General features: G+C 52.6%; 1 protein-coding gene across 3 annotated transcripts in view; it reads left to right on the top strand.

Moving 5' to 3' along the window:
- Positions 1-12,133, top strand: part of MFNG (MFNG O-fucosylpeptide 3-beta-N-acetylglucosaminyltransferase) — a 49,422-nt gene that overhangs the window by 35,718 nt on the left and 1,571 nt on the right. For 2 of the 3 annotated variants that reach the window (XM_077762079.1, XM_077762084.1), the window contains exon 8: positions 1,462-1,703. The exons of the other annotated variant lie outside the window; for it this stretch is intronic. In XM_077762079.1, the coding sequence (XP_077618205.1) occupies positions 1,462-1,552 (91 nt within the window). In that variant the 3' untranslated portion in view covers positions 1,553-1,703. Of the gene's footprint in view, positions 1-1,461; positions 1,704-12,133 lie in introns of those variants that run through there. 3 annotated transcript variants of the gene reach the window in all.

The raw sequence follows: 12,133 nt of genomic DNA, 5'->3' as shown, positions 1-12,133 counted from the left end.
CCTCTGCGCCCCCTCCACCCCCCGGGCCTCCCTGACCCCCTCGCTCTCCTGGCCCGCCCTGTGTCAGCCCGCCGGCCCTGGGCTGCTCCGTGATGTCAGCCGCTGCCCAGCGTGTGATGGAGAGACGGTGGTGTGCTGGCGTTCTCCAGTCACTGACTCCGAGATTCTATTAGTCGATGGCTGTAAGGTTCGTTGATGGAGAGCCTCAGATTATAAGATTCAGCTGTGATCCTCCAAGTATGTGATTTTTCAAGAGTCTATTACTCTCTGTGACAAAGGGGACTAATGTTTGCTCTCAGCAGTCCTGCCCGCTCTCGAGGAGGTGGGGCTGCTCCGGGGAGAGGCTGGCTGTCGTGGAGGCCGCCACAGCCGGTGGGGCGCGTGCCAAAGGCTCCCAGCAGGGGTGAGGGTGGAGGAGTCTGGGCCCAAGGAAGGAGGACCCAAGGACACCTGGGGGAGGGGCGGGAAGCTACCCCTGGCTGAGACCTGCCCTCTTAAGAGGGGCTTCAGAAAATCCTGGATCCTGTGACATGTGTCGAGAGGTCGTGTGGGGCGACCAGCATGGGCTCCTCCACCTCCCAGCTGTGTGATCCAGGGAAGCCACACAGCCTCTCTGAGCTGCACTTACCTTCTCACCTGTAAAATGGGGGCTGTTGTGAGGAGGAGGGGTGAATCCGTGTGAAGCACTTAGTTGTCACGTGGCGAACCCTTAATGGAGGGAGGCTGCTGCTGCGTGGAGGTGGGTGTTTTGGGGGTCCGGTCAGACTTGGCGAGAGCCAGTGGCGGAGCTGGGGACTCAGCGCGGGAGGGCTGGGTCTGCCTGTGTCTGCAGGCCGGCTCGCTGTGAGGCGGGCGTTCAGAGGATGTTTGTTGAATGACTGAATGATTTTCTCTCCTCCACTCCCAGACACGGTGCTAGCCTCAGCCAGTTTAGGCAAGGGACGTGGGAGGCGTGGCTTCTCACAGGCGGTCCCAGGCCTTGCTCTCCTGCTCCACCTGTCCCCATCTCCGCCTCTTCTCCATGCCCACGGCCCAGCCCGGGTCACTCCACCTCCAGCTGCCCTTTCCCCAGAGCAGTGGGTGGGGGGACGCAGAGGACTGACCCCGTGCCCAACACCGTGGCCTGGAGGTGCCATGCATCGTAGTCTGAGCACAACAGGCCCTGAGAAGCTCGCTTTTCTTTTTCTTTCTTTTCTTTTCTTTTTTTTATTAAAAAGTTTTTAATGTTTATTTTAGAGAGAGAGAGAGAGACAGAGTGCAAGAGAGGAAAGAGAGAGAGAGAGAGACAGAATTGGAAGCAGGCTCCAGGCTCTAAGCTGTCAGCACAGAGCCGGATGCGGGACTCGAACCCACGAACCGTGAGATCATGACCTGAGCCGAAGTCAGATGTTTAACCTCCTGAGCCACCCAGGCGCCCCTCTTTCTATTTTTTAAATTTATTTATTTATTTTTGAGAGACAGAGAGAGAGAGAGAGAGAGAGAGAATCCCAAGCAGGCTCTGCGCTGTCAGCGCACAGCCCGACACGGGGCTCAAACCCATGAAGAACCATGAGATCATGACCTGAGCCGAAATCAAGAGTCGGATGCGTACCTGACTGAGCCCCCCGGGCGCGGCAAGAAGCTCGGTTTTGTGATCCAGACCTGCGGAACTGAACACCCGCATCTCAGACTCCATGATGGCCCCGGTGAATCACGAATCTTTGGTAATTAGGAAAGATCTGTCAAAAATAAACAAAGCTAAATAAAATAGGCTTATAGTTCATGGTAGAATGTGAGATGGGCCAGCTGTTGTGGAAAACAGTTTGGCGGTGCCTCCGAAAGGGAAATGTAGAATTACCATGGGATTTAGCGGTTCCGGTCTGGGGGATAGACCCAAAGGAATTTGAAAGAACTCTGAAAGCTGAGGCTCAAACGACATATACCCCCAAATCCACAACAGCATTTTCCATAGGAGCCAAAAGGAGGAAGCCACTCAAATGTCCCTGCTCCAGTGAACACATACACACAATACAAAACGTATGTAAATGTGTCAAAAGTTTAAGTCAAATGGAGCACCTGAGGGAGTCAGTTCATTAGACGTCTGACTTTGGTTCAGGTCATGATCCTGTGGTTTGAGGGTTCGAGCCCCGCATCAGGCTCTGTGCTGACAGCTCAGAGCCTGGAGCCTGCTTCCGATTCTGTGTCTCCCTCTTGCTCTGCCCCTCCCTGCTTGTGCTCTGTCTCTCTCTCAAAAATAAATATTAAAAAATTTTTTTATGTATAAGACAAACACATACGATAGAGTATTATTCAGCTTTAAAAAAGGAATAAAGTTCTGATCCATGTTACCACAGCGATGAACCTTAAAGACGTTATGCTAAGTGAAAGAAGCCAGACCCCAAAAGACAAATTCTGGAGGATTTCCCTTAGTGAGGCACTAGAATAGCCAAATTCATTTAGAGAGAAAGTAGAATAATGGTTCCCAGAAACTGTGCAGAAAGGAAGGGGGATTTGGTGTTAAATGGGCACAGGGTTCTGTTGGGGAAGATGAAGAAGTCCTGGAAATGCATGGTCATGATGGCCGCCCGACCATGGGACTGTGCTCCATGCCACTGCACAGTCCACTTAGAAATGACAATTTTTGTTATGTTTGTTTTACTACAACTCAAAAGTGCCTTCATTTCACTGGAAGAGATAATCACGTTTGTAATCCTCCAACTTTTTTCTTTTATTATTCTTTTTAATTTTAAAATAAGAGAGAGAGAGAGGCAGAGAGAGAGGGAGAGAGACTACCATACAATGCAAAGCTCGAACCCACAAACGGTGAGATGGTGACCTGAGCTGTTCCCTTCCAGGCAGCTGCTTGTCTCGGTTTTGCCAGAGCAGACAACCCGTCGCTCAGCCCCNGGGTGGGGACAAGTGTCAGGTGGTCCGGGGCTTTGAGGACCAGACACAGACCCTGAGCAGATGAAGAAGCGACTTCATACCTCTTTCTGGCGCCGATGTGGCGTTCAGCATGCTCGAGAGCTGGAATGGTGTCAGGGCCAGGCGCCCGGACCCCGCTCTGGTCACATTTCACCCTGGAAGCCATTCCTCCTGGTTCCGTGTCCGCTCTCGGAGGTGGCTTTTCACAAGCTCATTGCCGTGTCATCGATTCTCCCCCTGAGCAGTGGAGAAAATCGCCCAGTGCTGGGACAGAGTCAGGCTGTTGGAGAGCAAGAAATCTGCCCCACAGTCGGGCTTTCAAAACCCTGGTATCTTTTTATCAAATGTGAAAATTGGAATTTAGCCCCAAGGCAACAGAATCGATTATTCCAAGTGCTGCCTGTATAGCCGCCGAGTCATGTTTCTTAAACTCAAAGGGATGGTTTACATTGGTTTTATCATGTCACAGAGGAAGACTTTGTGTCTTGTCCCTCATTTTATTTTATTTTATTATTTAAAAAAATTTTAATGTTTATGTATTTTTGAGAGACAGAGACAGAGCACAAGTGGGGAGGAGCAGAGAACGAGGGAGACACAGAATCTGAAGCAGGCTCCAGGCTCTGAGCTGTCAGCACAGAGCCCAACGCAGGGCTCGAACCCACAGACTGTGAGCTCATGACCTGAGCCGAAGTCGGACGCTTAACCGACTGAGCCACCCAGGCGCCGCGTATTTTTATTATTTTTTAATGTTTACTTATTTTTGAGACAGAGAACATGCATGTGTGCTGGGGAGTGGGGAGCAGAGAGAGAGGGAGACAGAGAATCTGAAGCAGGTCTGCACTGACAGCAGAGAGCCCAACTCAGGGCTCGAACCCACGAACTGCAAGCTTATGACCTGAGCTGAAGTCGGGCGCTTAACCGAGTGCGCCACCCACGCGCTCCTCTTGTCCCTCAAATGTGATGTGCACCTTCATTCGACAGTGAGAAATGCTCAGGTTGGAAGAGAGACTTTCGTCCGGCCCACCTCTCCTGACAGCTGGCTAAAAAGATGTCCACTCAGTGGCCCTGGCTCGATCGCACTTGTAATTTTCTCAGTTTCTCTCGGCACCAAAGGAAGATCAGGAAGCACATTGTTGCCTGCCAACAGCTCAGTGTGAATCAACTCCGAGCACTGGCGCTCCTGAGCAAGGGCCTCTGTCCACGTAGCTCGTACCCTTCCCTGCAGCCTATGTGGTGGCGGAGAGCCCGTCCTGATCTCAGGGGCCCCTTCCAGTCTGCATCGTGGCTCACGAAAATTATCATCCACTTCACCAAAAAACAGCCTCCTCTGCAGCACCAATGTTGAGTAATTGATTTGGGACCCAAATAAATTATGGAGGGCACATCCCTCATATATGTACACATCAGGCTGCGGGTGTTGGAAAAATTCGAACAACAAATGCTTTAATAAATAAGGATGCATTCCCGAAGATACACATCTACTGTAACAAAAGCCTGAATAACAGTTGATTGAAATAACATGGACGTTTCCTTTTCTCTTAGATCAGTCTGGGCATGATGTGACCAACCAGATAGGTTGCAGCTTGTATCACCTGCCTTCCTCAACCTGCAGGGGGCTCCACTATCCGGTTTAATATGGCTGCTCCAGCTCCAGCCATTGCAGCCGCATTCCAGCCTGTGGGAAGGGCGGAAAAACAAAAGGAGAGGCGAGCATGAATAGGAAATTGCACAACTCTGCTCTCATTTCCTTGGCCAGAATCCAGTCCTATGGCCACGCCTACCTGCGTGGTAAACTGGGAAATACAACGGAGTCTTTATCTGGGCAGCTACGTATTCAGGAAAGTTTCTATTTCTGCGGAAGAAAGAAGAGAATGGAGATTAGGGGGCAACTGGAAGTCTCTTCATTCATTCAGTGGAGAGTGCTGAGCACCCCACCCCCACCCCCGAGCAGTGAGGCTAGAGCTGAACCATATAGCAAATGTCCTGGGTCTCACGGAGTTGACCCTCAAACGGAAGAAGAGCAAGAAAGAGGGTTTCAGGAGAAGGGAGTGACTGGCTGTTTTCCTCACCTGCCAAGGAGCCTCAACGTGGGACAAAATGGGTGGCACGGTTCTCTCCAGCATGATGCCAGCCTTCCGGGAGGGGAGAGGGCAGAAGGAAGGTGGGGCCCCCCCAGTTGTGTCTGACTTCTTTTAAAAGGAAAGAAAAACACTTCCTTAGAAACACACCAGGTGCTTTCGGCTGAGATCTCATTGATCAGGACCGAGTTGCATGGCTACCCCTAGCTGCAAGGGAGGCTGGGAAATCAGGAACGGAGTTCTCAAGATCGGCCGAGAGTCGGGCACACTGCTGCGTCCAATGCAGCCAGGGTTCAGCTAGGACGAGGAAGGGGGCTTGCCTGCCACACCCGTCCACACATGAGCTGCCCTGACCACCAGGGGTTTTTTGTGTTTCCATAAAGGGAAGTAACTACCAGCACGTATGCATCTACCACGTGTCTCCCTCATTGGCCACTAATTTTCCGACTACACCCACACTGTCTAGAGTGTCATTGGCTAAAACATAACATCATTTTCCCGGGAGCTTAACCTGTTCCCTCTGACTCGTCATTCACCGCGTGGCTGGGTCTGTAAATTTCCTGACAACAGACTAGTTTCTAGCTGGCTTTTCCACAAGGCAAGCGTCTTTGAATAATGCCTCCGTGCTTCTGGTCCCTTCTCTGCCTTTTGGGATGGAAGTCATCAATTTTACACTGGAAGGCTTTATTTTGTGCTTGCTCCAGAAATACTCTAATGGTTTCCCAGAACGACGCCTTGATTGTTTTTGGGGGTGGGGTGAAGACGTGCAAACTTCAGAGGCTCCGCGCCGCCGCCGGATGACCTGGCGTTAGAGAGACCGCACGCTGGCCAGAGGTGTGACGCAATTCCACTTTCAGGTATCTAGGGCTGTATTTTCTATTTTTGCTTTTCCTCTTTCCTTGTGCAAAAATCATACGTCTCCAAACCAGCGCAGTCCACAGGCACATCAGAACCCTATTCACAATGGATGGTTATGCCTTATTCTGGAGCGGAGAATTTTTGTTAATATCTTCATCCCTGCTTCAGTGTTTCAACAAACCGTTTTGTGTGGCCAACCTGTTTTTGTTAGTTGGGGCTACAATACAACAGCAAATGCATTTAAGTTCTTCCTGGGTGCCCAGGACTGTTCTAAGTGCTTTATGTATATTGTGACAGCTTTTAAAAAGTGTTTCATTTATTTTTGAGAGACCGAGAGACAGAGCACCAGCGGGGGAAGGATAGAGAGAGTGGGAGACCCAGAATCCGAAGCAGGCTCCAGGCTCTGAGCTGTCAGCACAGAGCCCGACACGGGGCTCGAACTCACGAACCGTGAGATCATGACCTGAGCTGAAGTCGGACTCTCAACCGACTGAGCCACCCGGGCACCATGTACTGTGACAGGTTTTTTTTTTTAATGTTTTATTTATCTCCAGGAGAGAGAGAGAGAGACAGCGTGAGCAGGGGAGGGTCAGAGAGAGAGGGAGTGACAGACTCTGAAACAGGCTCCAAGCTCTGAGCTGGCAGTCAGCACAGAGCCCGACGCGGGGCTTGAACCCACGAACCGCGAGATCATGACCTAAGCGAAAGTCGGACGCTCAACTAACTAAGCCACCCAGGCGCCCCGTACTGTGACAGTTTTAAAACCCACTCCCAATTTTCTTTTATTTAAGGAACAGCATCTTATTCAAGGGTCTCTTGCCGCTTTAATCTGGGCCAGAGTGAAGTGAGTCACTTATCACCAACAGAAAGCCGTGGACGTGTTGAGTTGTGATTTCCAAGGCCAGGTACTCAAAGGCCACGTGGTTGCTGTCTCGGTCTCCCAGGACATTCGTTCTGGAAAAACCCCAGCTCCCTGATTCTGCCGTGACAGAGGTAAGCGCTTCAGTCACCAGCCCTAGCCCAGCTGCCAGCCTACATACAGCAGGCACCAGACAGCAGCCATGTGAACGAGCCGCCTCAGACACGCCGCACAGCCCGGCTGGGCTGTCGGGCCACGGTGGCCCCAGATGGCATCTGATGGCACCCACATGAAAACCCCAAGCGAGAGGTGCCCAGCTGAGCCCCTCCAGGGTTTCTGCCCACAAAACTGTGAACAGAAGCCAATGGTGGTGGGTTTTTAAGCCTGAGTACTAACCGAAAGACATAGAACTGATTTAGTCTCGAATTTTCAGATGAGGAAACAGAACCCCGGAAAGATGACGTGACTTATACCTGTTTTCCTAGCAGAGGTAGGAGATGGGTGCAGACAGGCTGACTCGAATACCCTGCCTCTTGACCCTAAAGGGGCTGAGGAAGCAAAGTTAACACATGAGCCCTGATGGGGGCGCCTGGGTGGCCGAGGCAGTTGGGCGTCCAACTTCGGCTCAGGTCGTGATCTCATGGTCCACGGGTTCGAGCCCCGTGTCGGGTTCTGTGCTGACAGCTTGAAGCCTTTGGATTCTGTGTCTCCCTCTCTCTCTGCCCCTCCCCCACTCACGCCTGCTCGCTCGCTCTCAAAAATAAATAAACATTAAAAAAAAATCAAATCAAATCAAACCGAATGAGTAGTAATGCACAAAACGTAATGCTGTGCCAGCCAGGCTAACGGCACCCTGCGGAGGGAAGGTTGGTGCCTTTGGACCCACCATCTCAGACTGACGGGCTTCGGAAGACGACATACCACTTTTAAGAACCACGCGATTTCTACGAAAATCACAATTAATTTTACATTTCCAATTCGCAAACTGCAAGTGACTGAAATTCTTTCCACCGTTACTTTCTCTTCTAAAGCCTGGGGACGTCAGGGTTTTCAAGTCCTGACCCCTCGGCTCTTAGCATCTTAGACCTGGGAGCTCAGAAGCTTCCGGACAGAAAATATTAAAGCCATAAAATTAAGGGACATCAAATTTAACTGTCGGGAGCACCTTGGAGTTCATCTCATCCAACCTTCCACCCAGGGCGGGACAAGGACAGATCACGTGAGGTCAGAGCAGCCACTTGATACTGTGGCCCCAGTGGTGCCGGTGATGAATGGCCAAAGAGACTGTAGAGAAAAATATGGCCGTCCGATCACAGGATCAGGGTGGTCACTGAGGGCTGGGAACTGGGTCACCTTCCTGGGCATGTGACCTGTGCTGTCACCCCCACCTTGAAGGACTCCATGCTTGGTTTAATGTCCTGCATCACTGTCTTGAAAGTCTTAATCATTTAAAAAAATTTTTAACGTTTATTTATTTTTGAAAGAGACAGAGCATGAGCAGGGGAGGGGCAGAGAGAGGGGGAGACACAGAATCCGAAGCAGGCTCCAGGCTCTGAGCTGTCAGCACAGAGCCCGATGTGGGGCTCGAACTCGCGAACTGTGAGATCATGACCTGAGCTGAAGTCGGCCGCCTAACCAACTGAGCCACCCAGGCGCCCCAGTCTTAACATTTTTGAACACGGGGTGTCAGGGGGCCCCGTGAAGACTGTGGGTGGTCCAGGATGGTAGTCTGACCACGGGTGCAGGAATGAGCATTTTTAGGTGAGCAGGGCAGGCAAAGCCTGGGAGACAGAAAGCCCTAAATCAGCTTGAGAGGTGGTCACTTGCCCAAGACCCCTTGTCAGGCAGTGGGCATGCAAGAGATGGGACACGGTCTCTTTGGATTCCACGGTTCATGGTTTTAAACCATGTCCCCTGCGACGGCCCTCTCACCGGACTGCCTTCTTCACCATTCCTACAATCTCAGCCTTCTCTTCCAGGGAGCCTTCCTGGATTGCTGTGGCCTAGTCATACTTGCCATTCCTTCTTTGCTTCATTTTTCCTACCTGGCTGAGCCACTGTCCTTATGCCAGCCTGTCTCCTTTCCCTGCCCCTGCTGGCGAGGGTCGCCCACGACCCTGAGATCACAGCCTGAGCTGAAATCAGGAGTCGGATGCTCAACCTACTGAGCCATCCAGGTGCCCCGCAAGAAAAATTCTTGGTCTTCTTGCTGCAAGCCTCAAGTAGATTCCATTATGCAGCCCTTCTCACCTTCCCATGCCTAGTTGCCTCAGTTTCCCTGTCCAAAACTCCGGGGAACTGTGGGGTACTGGGAGCCAGACAGGGTGGTCCACAGTCTGTCTCACTGCTCATTCTCAATAAAGCAAGCAGCTTAGCCCTTCCGAGCCTCAGTTTCCCCATCTGTAAAATGGACGTAAGTCCCCACCTTACCCAAGTGATCAAGGTTGGCATCACCAGTCACGTGGATGTCACATACCCCCCATATACAGCGATGACAAAGACGCCACAGCTCTGAGACATGACCCGTGGTGTGAGAAAACATCAGATAAGCCCCAATTGAGGGACTTGCTAGAGAACACCTGATCGGTGCCCTTCAAAACTGCCAAGGTTATGAAAAGCAAGGGAAGAATGAGAACCTTCCATAGACCAGAGAAGACTCAGGAGACGTGAGGACCGAATGCAATGTGGTCTGGAGGTCGCGCTGCTGGGACCCAAGAAGGCCCTCATCAGTGGACAGATGGGCGAACCTACGTGAGGTCTGGAGTTTACTCAACAGTGATGTACCCGTGCTAATTTCTTAATTTTGACCAATGTACTGTAGTCATGTAAGAGGTTAACGTCACGAGAAGCTGGGTGAAGGGTATACAGCGAAGCCCTCGGTGCCATCTTTGCATTTTTTTTCCCTCTAAATCTAAACTTATTCCCCAATAAGATGTTTATTAAGCACAAACAAACCCGGCCGTGCTGCTATTGCTTTTGTCTGCCCAGTGTCCCACCCCCACCCCTCCATCCTTCTGCTGCCCGGCCCTCCCCTGGTGACAAGGGAGCAGGTGGGTACCTGACCCAGGCTGGCCCATTAATTTGCCCCCAATATCCTGGCCACAGTGATTGGTCCAGGGGGTAAGCATGAGACCCCCGCTGGGCCAATCAGAATCCTCCCCTAGAATCGTTCAGTTTGGAAGGGGAAGCAAAGCTCTCCCAGGCCCCCGTGGATCTGTGAGGCTGTCAGCGGGGGGAGTGGGGACTATGTCCCCAAACAACTAAACCACAGAGAGGGAGCGAGAGGAAGCGAGAGCGAGAATGCTGATGGCAGTCGTTCTCAGGCCAGGCCTCCCCAGCCTGCCCTGTTGCCGGACCCAAAGTCTCTCCTTTTGAGTCGAAACCAGTTCAGCCTGGGCCCGGGTTGGGTTTCTTTCTGTCACTTACAACCAAAGAGTCCTGACGAAGACCTTCCTCTCAAGTGGCTGGGAGGATTTGACGGGTCATGTCTACCCTGGCGCGCGGCAGCGACCCCATAAATGGTGGGGGGTGTTGGTGTCCTGCCCAAGGAGCCTGGGCGGGGCCTGCCTGGAACTCCTTCCTGCTTGGCCGTGGCCCTGACACGTGCCTGGCTCCCCGCCCGGCTCCCACACGGGCCCCCTGACTTCACACACACCCTCTCCCCGCCAGGCCCTGCGTGCACGGGGCCTCCTCCTCTGGGTGCTGGGAGCTGAGTGTGCCGCGGGGATTGGGCTCTGCCCCGGTCACCCCAAGGCGCCCCGGAGGAGGAAACAGAACAGAACCTCGTTTGGAAAATTCCCTCCGCTGAGATTCCCCACACTGGCCGGTCAGGCCCCGGGGAACGCCAGGTGTGTTTGGTGTTGGGGATGCCAAGGCTTGTCTAGTGGTTGTTCTGAGGATAAAATGGGGGGCAGGGCTGGGGGACCGGGTTCCACGGACCCCAAGTGGGAAGTGGTGGGGGGGGGGGGAGCAGGAGATTTGAGGGCAGCTTGAGAGAAACCACAGGCAGAGCCATCAGAAGGATTTACAGGCGAAGTCGCTCTTTTATATCTGAGGTCTGGGCTGTGGTCCAGGAAGGGAGAAACACCACCAGCGAAACCCAGGGCACGTGCAAAGGGCAGGCTGCCCCCTGGCCTGGGCGCCTGGACCTGGGCTGGGAAGGACCTTGGAGAGCTCCAGGAAGGCGGCGACAGCATCCAGGGTCTCAGTTCCCGCGGCTGCCCTGGCCATGTCGTGCCTCTGTCTCTTGTCCCTTCTAGATGCCCTGCCTGCGTGCCCCTCTGCACCGGTCAGGCTGCCAGGGCGCTGGGGCATGCATCCCTTCCTGTGTGGAAGTTTCCTTTAGCCCAGTGCCCCCTCCCTGGGGCCCCAGAGCAGAGGTGAATTCACTCACCTTCCTTCCCTCCCAGACATTGGCTCTCCCCCTCTGCTTACTCTTCCTTCCTTTGTGCCCTCAGCCATGAACTTGATCACTTGATTCCACAAAATGGTTTTTGGGGTGCTTCCTGCACGAGAGCTTCTGGGCAAACAGAGGAGAGGATGCCCACGCCCCCCTTGCTGTGTGGCAGTGGTGGGGACGGGAAGGGGCTGGGCGGAGGGTACACTTTGGAGGCGGAGCTGATACGAGTTGTTGACGGATGAGGTTTGCGGGGAGCCCAGGTGCCCTCGAGGCGGCATCTGGGTTTGGGTCTGAGTAACTTGGTAGCAGCCACATAGCCTCCATTGCCCACGGAGCCTTGGGAACACATAGCTACTCTCCCGCCCACAGGGACCTCGAGACACCCAGATTTTAGGCTGAGAGAACATTAAGTATAAAAGCTAAGAATGAGACTACTGGCCCCTTAAATACCCCCCAAAATACTGTGGCTACAGCCTGGCTCCATCAACAGGAAAACCTGGGAAAATCGTGACATTGTTGTTTTCCTCTCTGTGAAATCTTGGTCAACCTGCTTAGCATCTGTGACCCTCATCTGTAAAATGGGTGGAATAACAGTAAGCGCCTTGCAGGATTGTTGTCATTGTTCACTGAGAGTTTAAACTTGAAAAAAAAATTTGTGTATTTATTTTGAGAGAGAGAGAGAGAGGGTGCACGCACATACAAGTTGTGAAGGGGCAGAGAGGGAGGCAGAGAGAGAGAGAGAATCCCAAGCAGGCTCCACACCATAGGTGCCAGCCTGATGAGGGGCTCGAACTCACAAACTGTGAGATCATGACCTGAGCCCAAGTCAGCCGCTTAACTGATTGAGCCACCCAGGTGCCCCACTGGGAGACTTTAATTCATGGGGAGCCCTTGGCATTGAGCCTGAAATAGAAATGCCCCTCATTTTGAGCTATTATTATGATTTTAGGCAGAAAGCTCCAGATGCTAGCATAGGGAGTTGGCACTTCACCCCCCATGGACTCAGAGCCTGGAAGTTTTGGAAGGGAGAAGGCA

This window comes from Crocuta crocuta, unplaced genomic scaffold (genome assembly GCF_008692635.1).
Source record: "Crocuta crocuta isolate KB4526 unplaced genomic scaffold, BGI_CrCroc_1.0 scaffold193, whole genome shotgun sequence".
In the NCBI taxonomy this organism is placed as follows: domain Eukaryota; kingdom Metazoa; phylum Chordata; class Mammalia; order Carnivora; family Hyaenidae; genus Crocuta; species Crocuta crocuta.
The sequence above is the reverse complement of the archived record's forward strand: the minus strand, read 5'-3'. Positions and strand labels throughout refer to the sequence as shown.